This window comes from Oryx dammah, unplaced genomic scaffold (genome assembly GCF_014754425.2).
Source record: "Oryx dammah isolate SB20612 unplaced genomic scaffold, SCBI_Odam_1.1 HiC_scaffold_4, whole genome shotgun sequence".
Taxonomy (NCBI): Eukaryota; Metazoa; Chordata; class Mammalia; order Artiodactyla; family Bovidae; genus Oryx; species Oryx dammah.
This window is the reverse complement of record NW_024070188.1, coordinates 68,702,580-68,725,530: the sequence shown is the minus strand read 5'-3', so window position 1 is coordinate 68,725,530 and position 22,951 is coordinate 68,702,580. Positions and strand designations below refer to the sequence as shown.

Below are 22,951 nucleotides of genomic sequence, written 5' to 3'. Positions count from 1 at the left end.
TACACCCTTCCAGGCTCCTTTGTCCAAGGGATTCTCCAGGCAAGAATACTGGAGAGGGTTGCCATTTCCTTCTCCAGGGGATCTTCCTGACCCAGGAATTGAACCTGAGTCTCTTGTGTCTCCTGCATTGACCAGTGGATCCTTTCTTCACCACTAGCACCACCTGGGAAGTCCAATAACCAGGTGAGGAACAGAGAATGCAAGTAATGGTTGTCAGCCCAGAACTTACGAGCCATGGGACTTATAAACAAGATCCCTGAGCCTTGGGCCCATGGGAGTCAGTCAGCTAATTGATTTGTTGACTTAGCACCTACTCTGTTCCAGGCGGTGCAGACAAGAACCAGTTCCCAGGCCCGGCAGAGTGAGGCAACTGCAGAGGGAATGTGTGGCGCCCGCTGTCACTCCCTCAGGGATCAGCCCCAATACAGGCTGGGGCCTGCAAAAGGGGAAAGGAGAGGGCAGGGGCTGCCAAAGGAGGTGGGAGTCAACACGACAGAGGCAAGAAATGCACAAAGAGCCTATGATTAAACCATCTAAGGAGTGACAGAGAACAGGGAGGAAGATGACAGGGTGGAGCTCGGAAACAGAACCAGAAGGTACAAAAGAGAAAAACAGCGATCCAGAAAGAAGAGGAGAAGAGAGCCAGGCCCGTAGTCCAGGGCTGCCCCTGACAGCAAGTTCTTCCACGGTTTGCAGGTTGGGACCACTTATGTGCCACTTCATACAGAGTCCCACTTTCCATAAAATCTCTCTCCTCCAGAAAATGTTCATGAGTAAATCCGTCCATCTATAAAAAGATTTAAAAATGGAGCCAATAGAACAAACCTGGTTTTAAATGAGGAACGTTTAACACTAAAAATAACTTCCCTGAGGCTGCCAATTCAGTAGAGGGTTGGAACGAGCCATGTTTCTATTGGAACATCAGTCTGTAATTTGGTCAGTAAAAAGTGACCGATTTTAGGGACCTCTGAACTTCAGAGTCCTTTCACATTTATTTTCATGGATGCCTGCAAAATTCTTACAGGTTAAGCTGTGTCAGTATCTCAGCTTCTCTTTAAAAAATGAGGTAACTTAGGTTTCATAACCCCAAGTTAGAGTTACTCGCTCAGTTGTGTCCAACTCTTTGCAACCACATAGACTATAGCCTGCCAGGCCCCTCTGTTCATGGGATTCTCTGGTCAAGAATACTGGAGTGGGTTGCCGTTTCCTTCTCCATTCATGACACCAAATTCATGCCATGGGTGTTCTGAACCTCAGATCCAACTCCCTGCCCCAAGTATTTCCTCCCATCCCATCGTGGGCCTTCAAGAAGCAGCTCACTGGCTGTCAACAGCATTGCCTGAACCATCATGAAGCCCAGAGGTTTCAAAGTTGTTTCTCTGAGGGTAAATAATACTATATAATACTTCCTCTCTTCCTCAAAGTCACAGCCAAAAACATATGAAACCAAAAGGAAATGCATGTTCCTCAACAGCAGTCAGGTCCCAGGTATCATGTAGCCAGCTCCACCCTCATTGCAATCCCAAACTCTGGCACAAACACAAGCTGCAGAATCTCGAGGCCAGTCAGAGGTGAGCCCTTCTGCAAGAGAATGACAAAAGGCCCCGACACTTCCACTCCCCAGGGCATTAAAACCATAGCCCCGAAGGAATAAGGTGGTTATTCTTCATCTGAGTTACTAAACTGAGCCTCTCCACGCCGGAAAGAGGGGGCAGGAAAAGGAAATGAAAGCAAGTGACTCGAGGTTCTGGATTTCATATGCAAGATTAGCCAGCAACAGGTGCAGCGTTCCGGTGAAATTAAGCATCTCCAAACGCCTCTTGTCTGCACCGCACAAAGGGCCCAGGCACAGAAACCCAACATTAGCAGTGCTGTCAGAAGTGCAAGCCATCATCATTTTCTAGCCAGTAGCAATTTTGGAAAAAAAAAAAAACATTACCAGGCAGACCACAAAATATTTCTCTGCTGACATAAGACTTCTTCCACATTATCCTCTTCTGAAACACTGTAAAATAATTTAAATGTTGGTAATTGTAAGTCATTTTTTAGTGCCTGGTGACCACCACAGTGCCTGGTACGGAGTACGTGGGCAGTAAACATTTACTGGATGAATAAATGAAACCAACAGGTAAATAAGATGTTGCCGTCACAAAGAACGATAACCAAAATATCACTTTCAAAATAGCATATAAATGTATTTTTCCCCATTTCTCCAAGAAGGGAACAAAAGGCTGGAATCAGAAGCCAGGGAAAGAGATATCAATAATGAAACATATCAGGAGGTGCCAATCACCCAGCCACTGACTAAAGCCGAGAAGCCCTGTCTGCCGCCCCTTGGGATTAACAGTTCTGCACGGGCGTTCTCATTTGGAGGAGAACAAATGGGGAAAACAATCATAACCATTGAAGCAATTCACTTTCGGATTTTCCTTTCACTCAGAGTGCCATTTCACGTAACAGTTTCCACCTGCCAACACTATAGAACTTACAAAATAAATGTTGGTGCATAATCTTTCAATATGATGAAAATAATCTGCTGACGATATGTCACGGAAAATATCTTGTGCTGTATGTGACATGTATAAGAAAAATATGAGTGTGGGTAAGATGAAGTGGAAATGAAGCCATTTTATGGACTTTTAAGAACTGAAAAAAAAGTGGAGGGAAATAGCAATGAAAGTGATGGGGAATGTTATATGAATACTGTTTTAAATAAAAAGAATAATTATCAATATGAGAACATCACTGATTTATATAAGGGTTTAAATAATGATAATGATATTAATTATAAAAATAAGATTTCAGAGCACAGATAAGAATAAATCACCAAAATTATCAGGACAAGTCAGAGAACTAAGCAGTACAAATAGAAATGCAATATAATTTTATAAAATGACTATAAAGAATGACTTGATTTAATGATGCAGTTCATTCAGCTTTCTTTAAATTAATAAATTTCTCTTCTGTTTATAACTTAAGCATTCTGAATAGAATTTCTCTCACCTTTGTATATTCAACTTAAAGAATCCTTAGATTTTTTTTTTTTCACATCACTCCTGCCAAGATCCAGAGGAAATTCCCACTTTCTTTTACCTAGTACTTTGGCCACCTCATGTGAAGAGTTGACTCATTGGAAAAGACTCTGATACTGGGAGGGATTGGAGGCAGGAGGAGAAGGGGACGACAGAGGATGAGATGGCTGGATGGCATCACGGACTCGACGGACGTGAGTCTGAGTGAACTCCGGAGTTGGTGATAGATGGGGAGGCCTGGCGTGCTATGATTCATGGGGTCACCAAGAGTCGGACACGACTGAGCGACTAAAATGAACTGAACACCCAAAGGTCTTGAACAAAATTCTTCACTGAGATACTAAGGGCCTAGTTAAGAACTACCTCAAACTTCAAGGAATAAGCTGGAATTGCAAGTCCATTAAGAATGTGTTTGATGAACCTAGAGTCTGCCATACAGAGTGAAGTTGAGTCAGAAAGAGAAAAACAAATATGGTATACTAACGCATATATATGGAACCTAGAAAGATGATGCTGATGAGCCTATCTGCAGAGCAGCAGCGGAGACGCAGACCCAGAACAGACCTGTGGACACAATCAGGGGAAAGAGAAGGTGGGGTGAACCGAGAGAGTAGCATGCAAAGATACACTTGACCATACGTAAAATAGAGAGCCAGCGGGAATTTGCTGTATGACTCAGGGGGCTCCAACCGGGGCTCTGAGACAACCTAGAGGGGTGGGATGGGGCAGAAGGTGGGAGGGAGGTTCAAGGGGGAGGGGACCTATGTACACCTATGGCTGATTCATATTTATGTATGGCAGAAACCAATAAGATATTATAAAGCAATCATCCTTAAAAATAAATAAATTTGAAAATGTTTAAAAAATAAACAAAAGGACAATCAAATTAAATAAAAAAAAAGAATGTCTTTGGTTTTCAAGTGAGGCCTTTTCATTCATTCCTTTACCTATTCATTCCCTCATCTATAAGTATCTATCACCCCTACAGGTCAGGCGTTATGCAAAGCACTATGGACACACCAGTAAACATGAAATGCCCTGATGGAGATGACAGTCTGGGGACGTCTCAGCAACAAAGTAAACAAGCAATCAGCATTGTGACAAGTCTGAAACAAGCAACAGGATGGATGGTAGGAATAACAGGACGAATCTACTTCAGACGGGTAGTCAGGATGGGCATCTCGGAAAAGGTGCAATTTAATCCATCACCCAATTATAGTCAAAGGGGCTAGCCAAGAGCCGGGAAAGGTACCCAGGCATAGGAAAGAGCCTGTACAGAGGCTGTTTCCGGAGCTGCAAGCTGCCCACAGCTGAGGCGATAGGCAGCGACAGAGGAGGCTCGTTAATAAATACAGAAACAGCATCTCACCACATAATTCACCCAACACGCCTATGCCTTGACACACACTTTCCCTTCAGCCTGGAATCCCTGTCTACCACGCTCTCCTCTGCCATCTTGCAGGTGCCTCCTCTGGGAAACATCCCCTGACTCCAAAGAAGAGTCAAACTCCAGAAATGAATCCCTCCTAATCCAAGTTCCCACCACCCCTAGTACTCGCCACTATTACACTCCTTAGCAACTGGCCCTGAGTCATTCTCCAAAAGCCACTAAGCACAGGTCTTGCTTTATTTGTCTCTATTTCTCAACAGTCTATCATGGAATTCGGCACCAGCAGACATGCAATAAATGACAAGTGAGTCAGCGAACAAATAGAGAGAGGGATGGCCAAATGAAGCGAACACAGGATGGCCGCTCATGCCAATTCATTACTCAGCCTTGGAGCTTTGGAATAGCACCACACCACGGTTTTAGCTGATTAACCCATTTATAGTCTTGGGGGGGGGGAGATTTCTATCCCTTTATGATTTCCATACAACAAACACTTTGGGACAAATCTCCTGGCATCACAGACAAATGATGGATAATTTTCAGGGTGTCATTAGATACAGACTCCAATCCATCCATATCAACATGCGTAAAGTGCCAGGTTTGGTATTAAGCTCAAGGGCTGACAGCGGTTCTGTTCTGCCCTGGAAAGTCTACAGCACTAGCAAGCAGAGCAAACTCCTGTTTCCAAAATACTGTAAACTAACTTCTTTCATAATATTTTTACAAGAAAATGGTGGTCAAAAAATTCCAAGGTCACCCACGGGACAAAATGATTTAGAATCTGTTACTCAGTCATTTTTACACTATTTCTTGGCTTAATGAGTCCTGCCAAGGTTTCCTTTCTACAAACAACGCACAAAAGTTTAAGGGCCACTGTAAGTTCTTTACCTGCCTGTGACCCTCCATCGTCCCCATGTGTAGAAGCGGATGTCACTTCCATTTCCTGCTGGCTCAGCATGTCCTCCAAAGGTAGTTAATGTTCACAAGCCAACCGTGCATGTTTCCTGAAGTCACAAAGATGTGTGTACCCCTCGGCTGGAGAGTGTGCTTTGCTGGAGTCAAATTTTAAATGAGGGCCAAACAGTATGAGAACTGTGGGGAGAAGAGTCCCTCCCCAACTGGCCTGACCAGAATGGTTGCATTCCTGCCCTGTGCTCAGCCCAATCCCCTTCTGCTCTGTCTGAGCCTCTGCCAGGCTGTGGAGCCTGTTGCCTTAAAACCCAGAAGAATGAACACTTATTTGCCCAGGACTAGCCAGGTAAGGAAGGTGTGTATCTTTACAAACACAAAGGAGCGTAGCGCCTCCTCAATTCTCTTTAGGTTTTTCTTACATTTGTGCCAAATGAAAACATGGGTGAAGGATAACGTTTAGGAATTAAATGATAAAAAATGTAAAGGGTCCAGCTCTCTCAAGAAAGCTGGTTCTCATAAATTTTATAATCAATTTTTCAACGTATATACTCGAAACGAATTTCTAAAGCTTTTAGAGGTCGAGCCTTTAATACACGAAATAATACATGCCATCAAGCTAAAAGGTAAACTCGGCCTCTTCAACCAGAAGTAAAAACACTACCGAGTGAAATACAAACTGTATCTTTTTGCCAACCTCACCACACAGTCTCAGCTCACTTCGTTCCCAATCACTGCCCTCATTCAGGTTTTGCACGGGCCGAGTTCCACCCTCAGACAACACCCCGGCGTCAACTTAAACGTGGCTCCCTTAGGAGGCCTTCCCACCACTAGAGCCCTCCCAGGGCCAGTGAAGCCCCCTCGTGACGCACAATCACAGCATTGCAGGACATACTTATGCCCTAGAGTTGCAATTACACAGCTCTGTATGCTCTGCAGGGTGGTGTCTGTTTCTTCTCCTAGTCTACACACTGCAAGGGCCGGGCACCATCACCGTGTGTGCTTACCGGCTTTGTTGACCACGGCAAGTACAGTGCCCAGCCTAGGGGGCACTCCACAAAGAGTTATTCCCATTCAAACTGTTGTCCCCGTAGAAATTCTCAACATGAATATCATACGATACAGCTTATAGGTGGAATCGAAAAAAATGGTACAGATGAACTTTCTTACAAAACAGAAAAAGAGTCACAGATGTAGAAACCAAACTTATGTTACCAAGGGGGACCGTGGGGAAGAGAGAGAAATTGGGAGACTTGGACTGACATATACACACTACTAGATATAAAATAGGACCTACTGTATAGCCCAGGGAACTCTATTCAATACTCTGTAATGACTGTATGGGAAAAGAATCGAAAAAGGAGTGGACATTTATATACATATAACTGATTCACTTTGCTGCACAGCATAAACACTGTAAATTGACTATACTCCAATAAAAATTAAGTTAAAATACTTTTCATGACATACTGCTGTTACTGCCAAAGCTCTAAGGAAATAGATGTTCGTCTTAAATAATCACCATCATCCAAGGTGATTACAATGCCAAGGGTCCCCGAACTCGGACAGGGAAAAAAAAAAGAGATATCCTCACCCACTTCTTCCATCCAAGTACAGCAGGCCCAACCCTACTTTGCTTTCAAGATCAGACGAGATCAGGCGCGTTCAGGGTGGTGCGGCCGTAGTAGACTCTTCAACCCACTTGTAACAGAAATTTGCATCTCTAACTAGGCAACCCACTCCAGTGTTCTTGCCTGGAGAATCCCATGGACAGAGGAGCCTGGTGGGCTACAGTCCACAGGGTCACAACGAGTCGGAAAGGACTGAGCGACTTCACTCACTCACTCACTAAGAAGTTAGATCACAAAACACACTCTTAGGAGTATCTTTGGCAGGATCACCAACAAAAATCACAGCCATTTTTACATCACATTATAGCTGAAAATCATTTGGCTCATAATCACTTCAGAACAGACCAGACTAGACTAGAATAAAAGTTACTGAATCCACTGTTGGAACTTGTCATTCCAATGCATTAATATAAAAGAAAATTACTCTATCATAGGTTTTTTCAGCATTTTGTAACTGAATTTCAATATGAATTGTTTTTCTTTGTAATGCCAAATATTTTATTCTGTATGCATTTAAAAACATTTGTCTTGATTCACCTAACTGCTAAAGGAGTCCAGAGGTAAAACAGGAAAGGATGTGTGATGAACAATAAAAACCCTAATCTCTATCATTATCAAAAGATATAAACATTTGATGTACTGAGAAAGGCTTCTTTTTTTGTTTTGTTTTGGCTTTGGCCACACCATACAGCTTGCAGGATAATCCCTCAAGTAGAGACTGAACCTCACCCTTGGTAGTGAAAGCATGGAGTCTTAACCACTGGACTACTGGGGAATTCCCAGGAAACACTTATATTATGTTTTCAATGGGTTGAACATAAATTTACTCACTGAGGAAATGAATAAAACATTTCCAAAGAAAGACAATTTAAAATTAGCAGAATTATTAAACCAAGAAGTTATTTTTTATGATAAATAAAAATATGTATTTCAATAGTTTTAGTATAAAATAACTTTTAAACAGGTGGCACTAGTGGTAAAGAACCTGCCTGTCAATCCAGGAGGCATAAGAGATATGGGTTCAATCCCTCAGTGTGGAAGATCCCCTGGAGGAAGAAATGGCAACCCACTCCAGTATTTTTGCCTGGAGAATCCCATGGACAGAGGAGCCTGAAGAGTTATAGTCCATGGAACCACAAAAAGTCAGACAGGACTGAGGTGACAAAGCACACACACAGCTTTTAAAGAAGGAATTCTCAAAGGACGTTCATAGGTTTTAATAGTCACTGTACAATTCAACGGGTTCAACTAACAGATATCTTCAACATACTATTTTTGTGATATATAACTGACATATAATATTAGCTTTAAGTGTACAGCACAAATAATTGATATATGTATGTACTACAAAATGATAACCACAATACGAACATCAGTTAACATCCATCACCACACATAGTTACAATTCTTTTTCTTGTGATGAGAATTTTAAGATTTACGCTCTTACTAACTTCCAAATATGCAATATAGTATTGGTAACTGTAGTCACTCCACTGTACATTAAATCACTAGAATTTATTTTTGTAGCTTTTAAACACCTTTACCAATCTATCCCTCCCCCAACACCCTGCCCCTCTGTAATCACCAATCTGTTCTCTGTATCTTTGAGTTCAGGTGGGGTTTTCTTCGTTTTTTTAGATTCCACATATAAGTGAGATCATGCGACACGTCTGCCCCTTTGTTTGACTTATTTCACTTAGAACAATGCCTTCAAGGTTTACCCATGTTGTGAGCAGTCGCAGGATTGTGTGTATGTGTGTATTTACATCTTTGTGTGTCAGTAGACATTTATTGGTTTCTGTGTCTTGGCGATTATCAAAAATAATACAAAGAACATGGGATTGCAGATACCTCTTGGAGACAGAGATTTCATTTCCTTTGGATATATACCCAGAAGTGGAACTGCTAGATCACACTGTAGCTCTATTCTTAATTTTTTCAGTACCTTCTGTACTGTTTTCCATAGTGGCTGTACCAATTTGCATTCCCACCAACAGTGCAGAAGGGTTCCCTTTGCCCCACATTATTGCCAACACTTGTTATTTGTTTTTTTGACAACAGCCATTCCAACAGGTGTGAGATGATATCTCATTGTGGTTCTGATTTGCATTTCCCTGATAATTAGTGATGTCAGCACCTTTTTTTTTTTTAACATATTCTTGATAATGATGAAACTTCTCCAGATTTTTTCCAGAAAGACTCATTTTTGAGTCACTAAGCCCCTGGGGTTTGCAAAGCACAGATACTAGGCAGGTAGGATTACAAAGGCTTCCCTGATAGCTCAGTTGGTAAAGAATCCATCTGCAATGCAGGTGACCCTAGTTTGATTCCTGGGTCGAGAAGATCCACTGGAGAAGGGATAGGCTACCTTCTCCAGTATTCTTGGGCTAAAGAATCTGCCTGCAATACGCCCATGGGATCACAAAGAGTCAGACACAACTGAGCGACTTTCACTTTCACGTTTCAGGATTACAAAACATACCACATTCTAATTGCTCCCAGGAGCTTCCATAGTAACAACTGAGGTTTACCCCATCTTGCTTCTGGAACAGCTCTATGAGAATAGGCACATACCCTCCAGGAGAAGTAATCATTAATATCCTTGCTGTGAGTTCCTTTAATCAGCCAACCATTAATACCCACAACACTCCAATAAAAAAGGAGCTCCAGGAGATGCCAAGCCTAGATGGAGTTAGAAGGCCAGTGAACAACATTTAGGGGCTGGATCAGGGGAAAAGTTCAGAGAAGGTACAAACATCCAATTTTGCACAAACGTTGGTGGCAGCCAGCAGGTCTCTGCCGCAATGCAAAAACTGCTCTGGAAGACTTAATACCACAGCTTTTCTTTCCCATAAACCAAAAGGAAAGTAAGAGGAAAGAACTGGTGCTCACACCTCTACTCTCTTTCCCCTCCTCTTGTTTCCCCTCTCTCTCACCCTATCTCTGTTTGTGCTAAAACTGAAGACTTCAAGCCCAAGATCTGCCTGTTTTAATCCACAGGTGTATGTCACATCTCTTTCAAGAAATTAACAAAACCCCTGGGCTTCCCTGCTGGCTCAGACAGTAAAAGAATCTGCCTGCAATGCAGGAGAGCTAGGTTCAATCCCTGGGTCAGGAAAATCCCCTGGAAAGAGAATGGCAACCCACTCCAGGATTCTTGTCTGAAAAATCCCATGGACAAAGGAGCCTGGCGGGCTCCATGGAGTTCATGGGGTCGCAAGGAGTCGGACACAACTGAGTGACTAACACACACACCACGGTAAATATAAACTTAGAATCCTTCAAGAAGTCCACAGACCCCACCCTTAAACATATGAATATTTCCTGGAAGGCTGTCTCTTTTCAGATACAAATCCATAGACAACCACCAAGAACAGAATGAGATTTGAAGGAAAGTGAGCAAGACATTTTCCTGCGGTCCAGGCAGCCCAGAGAAGCAGAAAGAATACTGTGTCTGGGACCACTGTGTAAGCCACGGAAAGTCATTTCCCGGGTCCTTGAATGAATTTCAACAATCATCAGGCAGCAGATGTGGACAAGATGGCCCCTTAAAGCATCTTCCAGCTCGGACATTCTGTGGAGGCCCATGTTTTCACAACAGCCATTCACAGTTATTAAATGAAGAGCTGAAGGAGGCCGTTTAACTCTAAAAAAAATGGTTTCTACATCCAGAAATGCTGGAAAGAGTCCACTTCGGCTGGAAGGTCTGTAGGCTCTCACTGTTCATTTAAAATGTTCCATTCCTCACATTTGTATTCCATTACAACCACAACTTGTGAAATGTCTAACCGAAAATCTTCCCACCATCACTGGCAATTTGGAAAGTTCGTGGTGGTAACGTGAGGAGAAGCCTATCTCAAAATAATCTGCATCTTTGCAGTTCACATGCACAATAAAGGATTTCAAAAGCCACAAAGCTTGCCAAGCCTAGCAGAAGGTATAGAAGATGGGAGGATAACCATACCTAACTTGGCAAGAAATTGGGTGCTGAAGAAAGACAGCTACTAAAAAAATTTAGGGGACCATACTACTTCCGGGATTGCCAAAAAGTAATATTATGCCACATTTCCTACCCTGTCAATAATTTTTTTCAACAAAATGATTTCTGAAGTAAATCTCTCATTACATGTTTTTCCATTTTTACCAAGGTAATAAATGCACATAGTTTTTTAAACCAAATAGGGCTGCAACAAAATGCAGTAGTACTGCTTCAGGTTTACTTCCATGAGGCTGCCCCCTTTCATCTGTTATCTATTTATTCTGACATTTATTTACCCATTTCTAAATACTGTGCTTGGGACTTCCCTGGTGGTCCAACCACTAAGACTCCAGACTCCCAATCAAGGGGCTGGGGTTCAATCCCTGATCAGGGAACCAGATCCCACACGCCACAACTAAAAAGATCCCACATGCCTCAAATAAGACCCAATGCAGCCAAATGAATAAATCAATATTAAATAAAAAAATAATAATGTTGAAGAGGTCTGATCCAGATAAAAAATTAAATAAAACATTCATTTAAAAAAAATACTATGCTGACACTACTATTTTCTGACTGTCAGACATGATTTACAGAGTTTCCATATAACTTACATTCACTCTCCCAATTTCTAATGTCATATTTTTAATTTCCAAGATCTCTTATTCTCTGAATCTGATTTTTATAGCATTTTCTTGTTTCAAAGATGCAATTATTTTCCCACATCTCTGATATATATAATATCAGTTATCATTTTTCTCTGTTTCCCCTAAATTCCTTTTTCCTGGTGTTCGGGTGTGGCTGTAATGACAGAGGCTCCCCTCCAACATCCGACTTCTGGCATCCTCTCGCATTTCAAAACAAGGCAGTCAACCGCTCAAGTTTATGAGCTTGGGTGTCACCTGCCAACTCCTGGGCTCAAAGTAGGTCATCCAATTCCATGCTGTGACGTCACTATACTCCAAAGGCTTTCTTTGTGGCTCAGATGGTAAAGAATCTGTCTGCAATGCAGGAGACCCAGGTTCAATCCCTGGATAGGGAAGATCCCCCTGGAGAAGGGAATGGCAACCCACTCCAGTATTCTTGCCTGGAGAATTCCATGGACAGAGGAGCCTGGCGGGCTACAGTCCATGGGGTTGCAAAGAGCTGGACACAACTAAGTGATTAACACTTTCACACTTTCATACTATACTCCCAACAAAAGCATTCTCTGATTTGGGCTGGGATAGCTACAAGAATTCTGATGTCCCTTCCTTTTCCTGATGTCAAACCTGAACCGAACCATCCTCCATGAAATGTATAAGTCTCTGTTCTCCTGTGCGGGAAGGGATGAAGGAGGAAAGACCTGAGAGATAAAGTTACACTGTTTACCGTTTTCAGCCCCAAACCTCCTCCTCTTCCCCTGACCCAGCCTCAGACAGTACTGGTGACTCTAAGTCAGGCGCCTCCAAGTCTGGGAGGTGCATCAGGCCACCTCTGCCTGCCAACACCCTGCCCTGGTCCCCCGGGCAGTCCCCACCACTCTACCATCATTTTCCTCAACCACACATAGCTACCTTGTCTCCACTTTCCTTTGGCCACGTAAGTTTATTCCTTTGGGGGATTTTGCTCTAACTCTAGTGCTACGACAGCACCAGCAAAAATAGGCACATATGGACTCTTTCACTTTTAACCACAAGTTCTGCTTTCTTCAGTTTATCCTTAGGAAGGCTGCTTTCCCAGAGCTGGGCATTGGTTGCACATGGCAGTAAGAGGCAAGTAAGACCTGGTTCTTGCAGTCCCAAATTCTAAAAGACAATCCTGCTGAATATTTTAGGGTCAAACCAGACTTTGTACAGGAATACCTGTCACATCAGATGTAACTGTCCTTTACTCATTCTCTTCACGACTGGGCCCAGTTTAGAACTGGAATTCAATATTTACAGTACAACACAGTGACTTCATACATAATGAAATTTAACAGTTATAGGAGGAGAAGGGGATGACAGAGGATGAGATGGTTGGATGGCATTACTAACCCAATGGACACGAGTCTGAGCAAACTCTGGGAGATGGTGAAGGTCAGGAAAGCCTGGTGTGCTACAATCCATGGGGTCACAAAGAGTCAGACATGACTTAGCAACTGAACAACAAACAGTTATAGTATAAAATTACATCTCTTTCTTTTATCTTCGAATATGAAAATTTACACTTAGCAATTCAATACAGCCAAATTATAGCTGCTATTTGGGGACCTCAAAGCAGGCTGATTGGTATGTACTGAAAATACTAAACTGCCTTAACAAAAATTAAATAAATTCAAATGAATTTTATCTCTGAAAAATATATGCTAAAATAAACACAGAAATTCAAAGCCCATATTTACTAAAGAAAAAATTCTATAACCATATCAAGTATATTATTAATACTGAAAGAGAAAACACCCAATGTAAGATGTTCCTATAACCCAGATGCTAACTGTCTCAAAGAACTGACTATAAGCTTTAAAACACAGACAGCATTTCCCATAATTTCTCAATACTTTACTTTTGGACTAGAAAGAATTTCACAGCTAAATGTCAATATTCCCCTATAAAATCCAACAAAAAGAAGGAAGAAACTTCTTAAGCTAAGAAAGTAAAGATTTTCAGCATATTCATAAAATTGCAAACCTTTGCCCAAAACACTTTGTTTAGAAGCCAATCTGATTAAGACAATGAAAGTCATGGAAGCTCGCAGAAAATATTTTACCAATATTGTGATATATCTTTAATGTATCACAAAAAGATGCTAAGTAAAGAAATGTAATAATAGGTTCTTTCCTTTATTCCCTTTAAAACTTTATGTGTTTCTGAGATAGATGAAGTTAAAAATTAAGGTAATTACTATTAAGTGACTTCAAACTTGAAAGCAAAATATGTATTAATATTGTGCTCCACGGATTCTGACCCAGGAATATTTAATAACTCTAACATGCAAAACAGAGGATCTCAAAAATATATTTCTTTGCTCTTTTCCATCATATCATTAGAATGGGAGGATCATTTTGCTCTCATTCAAACAATAATAGTTATATCAATTATAATAATTACTCGAGAAGAGGAGTAAAGATGAAGATACTAAAATATTTACAAATACTATTTATAGTATTTAATCTTAAATTTGCCTGGTAGTCATGACAATTTAATGGCCTACTGAAGTAAATATAATTGATCCAATCTCACCAAATTTAAGAATTACTAAGAATTACTTCCTTTGTGCCTTTGCTACATAAATGTGGAAATTAGTCCTTGAGTTCCTAGGCAAGCCAAAACAGTGCCACTCTCTACATCTAAACAGAATTCACCTTCTAAAAAATCAAAATCAAACACTCCCTACATTTTCCTACAAACCTAAGGTATTCTACGTGTTAATCCATTATACAAGTATCAAGTCCCTAAATGTCAAGCATCACTCTAGGCAGTGACATAAAACGGTTCGTAAAATCCTTTTTCTCTCCAACACTCAACATACCGAAATATCAGTCTCACCTACTGGGTCTCTGTGTGGGAAACATTTCTGAGATTTGTTAATTTCCAATACCTAATAAGTAAAGATAGAAGCCCTTCATGATGAGTCACAACAATGTTTCTGGTGGCTGAAATAAATTCCTGCCCCACAAAGTTATCTGCAGGGTCTAGTCAAGGCTATGGTTTTTCCAGTAGTCATATATGGATATGAGAGTTGGACTGTGAAGAAGGCTGAGCACCGAAGAATTGATGCTTTTGAACTGTGGTGTTGGAGAAGACTCTTGAGAGTCCCTTGGACTGCAAGGAGATCCAACCAGTCCATTCTGAAGGAGATCAGCCCTTTGGATTTCTTTGGAAGGAATGATGCTAAAGCTGAAGCTCCAGTACTTTGCCCACCTCATGCGAAGAGTTGACTCATTGGAAAAGACTCTGATGCTGAGAGGGATTGGGGGCAGGAGGAGAAGGGCACGACAGAGGATGAGATGGCTGGATGGCATCACGGACTCGATGGACGTGAGTCTGAGTGAACTCCGGGAGTTGGTGATGGACAGGGAGGCCTAGCGTGCTGCAATTCATGGGGTCGCAGAGTCGGACACGACTGAGCGACTAAACTAACTAACTAACCGTGAAAGGCCACTCACAGACTTTTGGGGATTGGTTGACCCAGGTTTCCAGATGAGAGACAGTAAATTCCACGGACACACTTGCTGGGTGCTCACTAACCCAGGACACAGTTCAGGAAGTCACACAGATGTTGGTCACAGAAACGTCTAGACCATTCAACTCTCCACCTAAAGAGAGATAGCCAAATCCCTAACAAAGGCCCATTTTGTTCCATGCCACAGAACCAGGTTCCATTTTTTAAATTACAGTTGACCGCTGAGCAAGGTGAGAGTTGATCCAAGTATAATGTTATAGCTGCCCCGCCGTGTCCGTGGTTCCTCCTTAGGTAGGGATTCAATCAACCAGGCAGTCAGGTAGCACTGTAGTATTTACTTATTAAAAATAAGTGGCCCCGCTCAAACAGTGCAAACTAGCATTGTCCAAGGGTCAACCATATATCGTTTTTAGATTTTCTTGTAATAAAATAACTTTGGATGGGCTTATTATGATTATTATTTGCTTGGAGTTAAATACTAAGCACTGAGAAGTACTACAGGGTAGTGATATGGACTGTGGCACAGCTACTTGGATTTAAATTCCAGCTGTGCCACACACCACCTGTGCTACGTGGGGTAAGTTACTTAACCATTCATTTCCTTGATTTTGTCACTGTAAAATGGGAATAACGAAAGTGCCACTTTCATAGTGGTGTTGTGAGAAATAAATAAATTCATATGTGTGTGTGTCCGTGTGTATATATATATATACATGGATATTTGAGTCAATAAGTAATATTGAAACAGTTGAACAGTGGCTGGCAGAGGAAGCATGTAAAAACCATTAAGCTACTCTCCTTGTTACTGCAATGCTTCTTATACAACAAACGTTTTTACATGGCATTTCAGATTAAAGTTAAGCAACATGTGCAAATGTATTTAATATGATGAGGTAGAGATTATTTAAAATTATCAGCTGATTCCAAACATCTGCACCCATACAGCTGTTCATACACAGCAAGCCCATGTGAGTGCTTTCAACCAACATTTTCTCCTACTCATCCCCATCAGCAGAAAAAGGCCATAAGAGAATATGGTAAATAAAGCCGGAGTACCATCTATCTTGGAGTAGAGAAAATACTTAACAGATTCTAAAAAGCTGACTCCAATGAATGTTCCCAGTATTAAATGAGGCTTACGTGAGTCCAGCATCAACCTGAATGCTAATATTTAAACAGCCAGACGGAAAGGAAGGGCTGAAAAACAGTGGTTATGCTAATTGTTTTGATGAATGTTTTTACACTAATTTGTTTTGATTAATGTTCTTGTCTCAGTAATCCTACCTATGAGAAACTGTCCTTTGCTCCAGGACGCACCCTCTCACCTTACTTAATACACTTCCTCACTCTCTTGCTCTCCCCTTGTTCCCTACACTGCAAAGCCCAACCAGAACGTCCCACTGTGTGAGTATCAGGCATGTACCAACCAACATAGTGGCCGGAAACACGGGTCAGAGTCCATTTGGCCAGACCTGGGAAACCTGGCTCAGCAGAGGTGCCCCCTGTCTCACTCCACAGCCTACCAAAAGTGAAAAGCAAGGATGCAGAGGGGCAGGGAGGGTGGGAATAAAGACAGAAAATAACAATAACAGTAACAACAGCAAAGCAAGAGCCTCCAACAGAATTCACCACTCTTAATTCATTTAATCCTCACAGCCACTCTCCAGATTCACCAAAACTTAGTAGAATCATTCTTTTCCTTCTACTTAATCCCCAGATTTAACATTTTTAAATTTTTCTTTAAATAAAGTGGAAGTGTTAGTCGCTCAGTCGTGTCCGACTCTGCGACACCATGAACTACAAAGCCTGCCAGGCTCCCTCCGGACAAGAATACTGGAGTGGGTTGCCATTTCCTTCTCCAGGGGATCTTCCAGACCCAGTGATTGAACACAGGTCTTCTGCACTGCAGGCAGTTTCTTTACCATCTGAGCCATCAGGGAAGTTTCTTTAAATAACTTGGGGCCAAAAATCGAAGACAGATACAATGTCTCAAATAAATCTCATGATATATAAAATCCTACAGGAAAACCTACCAGGCTCCCTTATTTGTATAAATGATGACATGAAAACAAGAAGCAGGATATGAGTGACCCAAGTTACTCTTAAGGAACAATCATCTAAATCTCTAGGACCAAGTGAATGTCTCATAAAACAAACAACTGAAAGCACTATCAAGAAATCCTTAAGTGTCAAGGTCTCTGGCAAAGGGAACATGTTAAGTGCAAAAGCTGCGGTACACCCAGAACAAGCACTCCCAAAGAAAAGACCTTATGGATGGAACACCTTGGGACATGACATCATATAGGTGAAAGAAAAAGGCATGTGGCTTCATTTAGAAAATTACAAAAGAACAATGCGGAGGGGGGCGTCTAATCAAATATTGCACAAATTCACTTTATTTCAAAAAGATACCAAGCAAGTCTGTCTTTTTACTATTTTTTTCCATAGAGATGATACAAGAATTAAACTAGCTAACCAGGTATTTCTTGTATCTTCTAAAGAAACCTACAGGTGTGAGAAAGAAGGAATATCCTGAAGGAAGATAATTCCTCTAAGAACTGGGAGTGGCAAAGAAGTCCAGAGCATGGCATCATTAGCAGAGTTGTGTGGCCTTATAACAGTTGCCAAGTGTTTTCAGGATGTATTACAGAGCAATAAAATCCTAACAGCAAAATGCCTAAGCCAAAAATGAAACTCAGAAAAAAACAGGTAATAGGTCAAAAGATGGTAAAACATAAGGATTTGAGGTTTGTTTAAAAAAAAAAAATTTAATTCCCATCTGGAAGCTATTTCCAGGAAAGAAAAGGAAGAAAGACCAAAACCCAGAAAGAAAGCTTATGCTTAAGAATTACTGACTGTGAGAGCAGAAATGTACACACAACTGTAGAAAAAGTTCCACACCACATGATCAAATATCAAAGGGTTTCTTGACAGGGAAGTCTGAGGACCACATTTTTTTTAAAAGATCATTTCTGAAAAGAAAGGTAAGCGTTGATGTTATCCTCATATTACAACAATTTGATAACTGACCAAGGTAACAGGATCTTTTAAATGTGTTGCTGATTTGAGGCAAAACACCAGAGAACTTCTTCCCATATCTATTATTTTAAATGATTTTACAAATCTGTACCAGGTTTACAATAAAGGATGCCACAAGTCAGAGTCAGAGTCTATTTAGTCCAGATATCATGTAGAGCTGGGGATGCAGCTTTTTCCACATCATTCACTGTCCCATTACAAGGTACCAGGGAAAAGGTTTGGAGGGCTCAGGGCCATGAAAACAACTGTTTCACATTAGTAAATGTCTTTTTGAAAATTTATGTATCATGCCAGTCTTCTAACTAACCATTTTCCTCTTTGCATTGCCTAACAGACATTCTGAAACAAACCTGCATTCAAAGTTTAATAAAAGCACAGGGCATTTTATGCAAAGCAAATAGAATGTGTGTGCACCAACTCCTCTTGGCCTTATCTTATTAACTGGCTCATTTTTTCTTCTCTCAGCACTTTCGTTGATTTTTTCCCCCCAAATTCTACTTCTTACATGACTTTCTGTAGTAATCTGCAATAAGATGGGGGGTAAGGGCTTCTTCGGTGGCTCAGGCGGTAAAGAATCTCTCTGTAAGGTGGGAGACTCAGGTTCTATCCCTGGGTCAGGAAGATCCACTCCAGTATTCTTGCCTGGAGAATTCCAAGGACAGAGAAGCCAGGAAGGCTACAGTCCATGGGGTCACAAAGAGTTGGCTACGACTAAGCAACAAACACACATACATCTTTTAAATATCACAAAAACTTACTGTAAGATCCAACTAATAACTCGAATGTATCCTGATCTATAAAACATGAATGATTATATCTTTCCCACAGAATTAGTTTAGGGAGTAAATGAAATGCATGTGAAAGGTCCCAGTACATAAGCTGACCTCTCTACCTCCTTCTCTTTTAGGAAATACTTTCTCAACCTAAAATTAATTTTCCTCATGTTCTTCTGTTTAGCAAGCAATCAATTCATTCACACATTGCTAGCTTTTATGATATAACTAACCAGTTACAATTCTAAAAGGTTAATGTATATCCAGATACTTCCCATTAAAAAAATTGACTTTGGCTAAGACTCCTGAACCCATCTATTACATGAAGTAAAAGTTTAACAAACTATGTTGAATTTTAAATAAGGGTCATATAAATGAAGACATTGTAACTAAGGGGTTGATATACTAACATATTTACCCAGACCTTCTGATTTCCAATATTTTCTTTTAACATGAATGCATTTCCCCACTTAGTGGCATACCAATGAGCCCACTATACCCCAAACTTAGGAGTGAGAGCTGTGAGATCAGTCAGAGCCAACAAGTGACAATTTTGCCAAATACTGGAGAAATAATACTTTCAACAATAATATCAGTTTATCCATTTTTAAAAGAGTTTTGAAAGAGTTGTTGCTGTTCACTCACTCAGTCGTGTCCGACTCTTTGCAACCCCATGGACTGCAACACACCAGGCTTCCCTGTCCTTCACCATCTCTTGGAGTTTGCTCAAACTCATGTCCATTGAGTTGGTGATGCCATCCAACCATTTCATCCTCTGTCATTCCCTTCTCCTCCCACCTTCAATCTTTCCCAGCATCAGGGTCTTTTCCAATGAGTCAGCTCTTCATTCACATCAGGTGGCCAAGGTATTGGAGCTTTAGCCTCAGCATCAGTCCTTCCAGTGAACATTCAGGACTGATTTCCTTTAGGATTGTCTAGTTTGATTTCCTTGAAGTACAAGAGGCAGCAGAGAGTGAAACATTGGGGGAAACAGATACTGAAATTCCAAAGCTGCATCTTCCACCTAAGAGCAGGGAGTGGGCAGAAAATAGCCCTGACCAGGATACCAGGGAGCCAGGAGTCACAGACTCTTGAGATGGGCTTAAACAGCTCCCAGAGCCACGGCACTCTCATCTGTCACCTGGTAGTCACATCTACTCCCTGTGTGTGTGTTAGTCACTCAGTTGTGCCTGACTCTTTGCAATTCCATGGACTGTAGCCCACCAGGCTGCTCTGTCCATGGAACTCTCCAGGCAAGAATACTGGAGTGGGTTGTCATTTCCTCTCTTCCCAACCCAGGGACCGAACCCGGGTCTCCTGCATTGCAGGCAGATTCTTTACCATCTGAGCTACCAGAGAAGCCCCATAAAACAATCCCTAGGATTGTTCATCATAAAACAATCCCTAGGATTCTAACAAGGATACAGTGCTTTTCAGGCAGATCTCTACTAATGCCAAGCTGCCACATTCGAAGTGAAGTCTGTAACCAGCGTGAAGGCACCAGGTGAGAGGGCAGAGGGGCCGAAACCAGCCAGAACAACAACTCCAAGGAGAAGGAACACCATTTTCTTTGCACAAAGGCATAGGCCACCAAGTGCAGCCATCAAACTGCATCTCCCCAGAGGAGGTCATGTTTATCCGATGCCCACCTAGAAAGGATAGGCTGGCCTAATATTCATAAAGACAAAGCATTGCCAAGCAGCAGCCCTAACAGATCCACTGGACTCGCCAGGTCTCTGATCCCTCTTTCAGCAGCGCCCATGGCAACCACTACGAAACAGTAACCAGTGCCTGGAGCTGGTCCTGACCACACAGCATCAGAACCTCAGTCAATTTCCCCTTCCCTGACCTCTCCTATCACACCAAACACCCGAACCTTCCCCTCTCTGCCCTGCATTTTACCCACGTCCCACACACACTCCCACCAGCCCTGGAAGAGGGCGCTGACCCACTGCCCCTACCAGGCCTGAAGGAGGAGCTGCTGGAAGGACGATCACTACAGACGAGCCCAGTCCTGGACCCTACTCCCGCTCTGCATGTGAACCGAGAGGTGTTTTATCAAGAAGCAATGTTATAAAGGGTGATTACCTCCAACGGCACTGTTAATGCTCTCATGTCTTCCTGTACCATTCAATGTGACATAGGATTCTGTCAGCTAGTTTATAGTTTAGAGTTTCCAACAAGCAAATCAGAAACTTTTTACAGCACAGCAAGTGCCTCGACCTGGAGTGCTGGGCCCCTCTTGATCTCAACCAAGTCACTCAGACTCACAAAACTTCAGTTTCCCTATCTATAAAAAAGAAGGAAAGAAAAGAGATGGAGACAGAGGGAGGTGGGAGAGGAAGAAAAAGAGAGAGGGGGGAAAAAGAGAACAAAAAACAATAAAATATCTTCTTCCTCCCAGATCTGCTGTGAGTGCTACAAAACTCAACACACAGGACTGTGTGGTCACTGAGAAAAACGGTGATCATCACAGACACACAGTTCCTAATATATGATGCCAGCATCCATAAAGCTCTGAAAACCAAGGGTTTTCTCATAGCCCACTTGGCAACAAAACATGACCTGAACTGACCTGAGGCTATTTATAACCTTGTTTGTCTCCTATTTGTGTGAGTATTCATACATTTTAATGCAGAAATATTCATCTATTTAATTACAGAATGCTGTCTTGAACTCCCCCCGGGACAGTTCATCATATTCGGCAGCGGTCCTCAACCTTTTTGGCACCAGGGACGGGTTTCATGGAAGACAATTTTTCCACGGACTGGGAAGGAGGGGGATGATTTCAGAATGAATCAAGCACATTGCATTTATTCTGCACTTTATTTCAAATCTAATGCCGCCCTGATCTGGGGAGGTACCGGTCCGTGGCCTGGAGGTTGGGGACCGCTGATAAAGAGCATATGTACCATAAACTCTGAAACAAACAAACAAAAAAAACCCATACATCTGGTTCCAACGGTTTTGGATACGCGATTAAGGGTGTATCATAACTTATCTCTCAACTGAAGGAGGGGGTATTTTGCTGAATCAATCCAAGGGCAGTCTCACAGGTTGGATTTCGACTTTATTTCCCATCAGGGAGTTGTCAGGCTGTCAGAGCAGCTGGGGCTGAGCCCTGGGACAGGTTGGGATAGGGGTCCTGGGTCTAAGCGGACCAGGCACAGGGTCAGAGGAGGGAAAGCTGAAGGCAGAGCAGAGAGTGGATGAGGAACCCAAGCCTGCTGCGGTACCTCATTTGCTGTTAGAGGACACACGCCATCAAGTACATCCTTATTATAATTTGCTTAGTCACTTTTCTTTCTAAATTTTCAAAGTGAATCTAGTTTTCATTCCCAGCACTGGCTCCCTCAAGTCTGGGCAAACTGCCATTGAATCACAAGGGCCACTCAAAGGGACTTTTTTTAAACTGTTGACAACATTAAGCTAAATAAGTGAATATTCTCCAGCCTCTTTCACTGGTGTCCTTCTCCACCTCACCATCCATTAAAATGACACTCCATTCATTCCAAAGATACTCCACTCCTAGTAGATTAAATATATAACATATATACTATAAATGATAAATATGAGTAAAATGAAACATAGACAGGGAAAGCAGAAAAGTTTAAGAACTAAATCAAGTTAATGTTTCCCTTTATAATACGAGCTCCGACCTGGCGGGGTGCTGCCTTCAACACTGCCCTTTTGAGGGGCTCTATTCTGTCCTCTACCAGCCTCATCCCTCCCCACGGGATGGAGAAAATACAGAGCCAAGGGGACACATGTACCCAGAGTCCACGTGACCTCTTCTGCCCAAACAAGCCCTGAGCTCACTTTCCAAGGGTGAGCCACACTATTCACTGCTTGCAAGTGACAGACGAAGAGAGACCGTGGAGGTTTCCCAGGTGACCACCAGCTTGTGCACGTGGCCCTTCCCAGTGCAGAATGGAGCAGACACGGGAAAACCAGGGAAAAGGATAGATCTCCTGGCTGCCAGGTTCTGACGCAGAGCTCCTCTGCTAAGGAGGTAGAGAACTCTATCTCTGCTAAGGAGGTAGAGAACTCTA

General features: G+C 42.1%; 1 protein-coding gene across 9 annotated transcripts in view; it reads right to left on the bottom strand.

Annotated features, from left to right (window-relative positions):
- UTRN (utrophin) overlaps window positions 1-22,951 on the bottom strand; it is a 547,129-nt gene that overhangs the window by 493,052 nt on the left and 31,126 nt on the right. The window contains exon 1 of one of the 9 annotated variants that reach the window (XM_040238631.1): window positions 5,311-5,600. The exons of the other annotated variants lie outside the window; for them this stretch is intronic. Coding sequence (XP_040094565.1) covers window positions 5,311-5,380 — 70 coding nt within the window. The 5' untranslated portion in view covers window positions 5,381-5,600. Of the gene's footprint in view, window positions 1-5,310; window positions 5,601-22,951 lie in introns of those variants that run through there. 9 annotated transcript variants of the gene reach the window in all.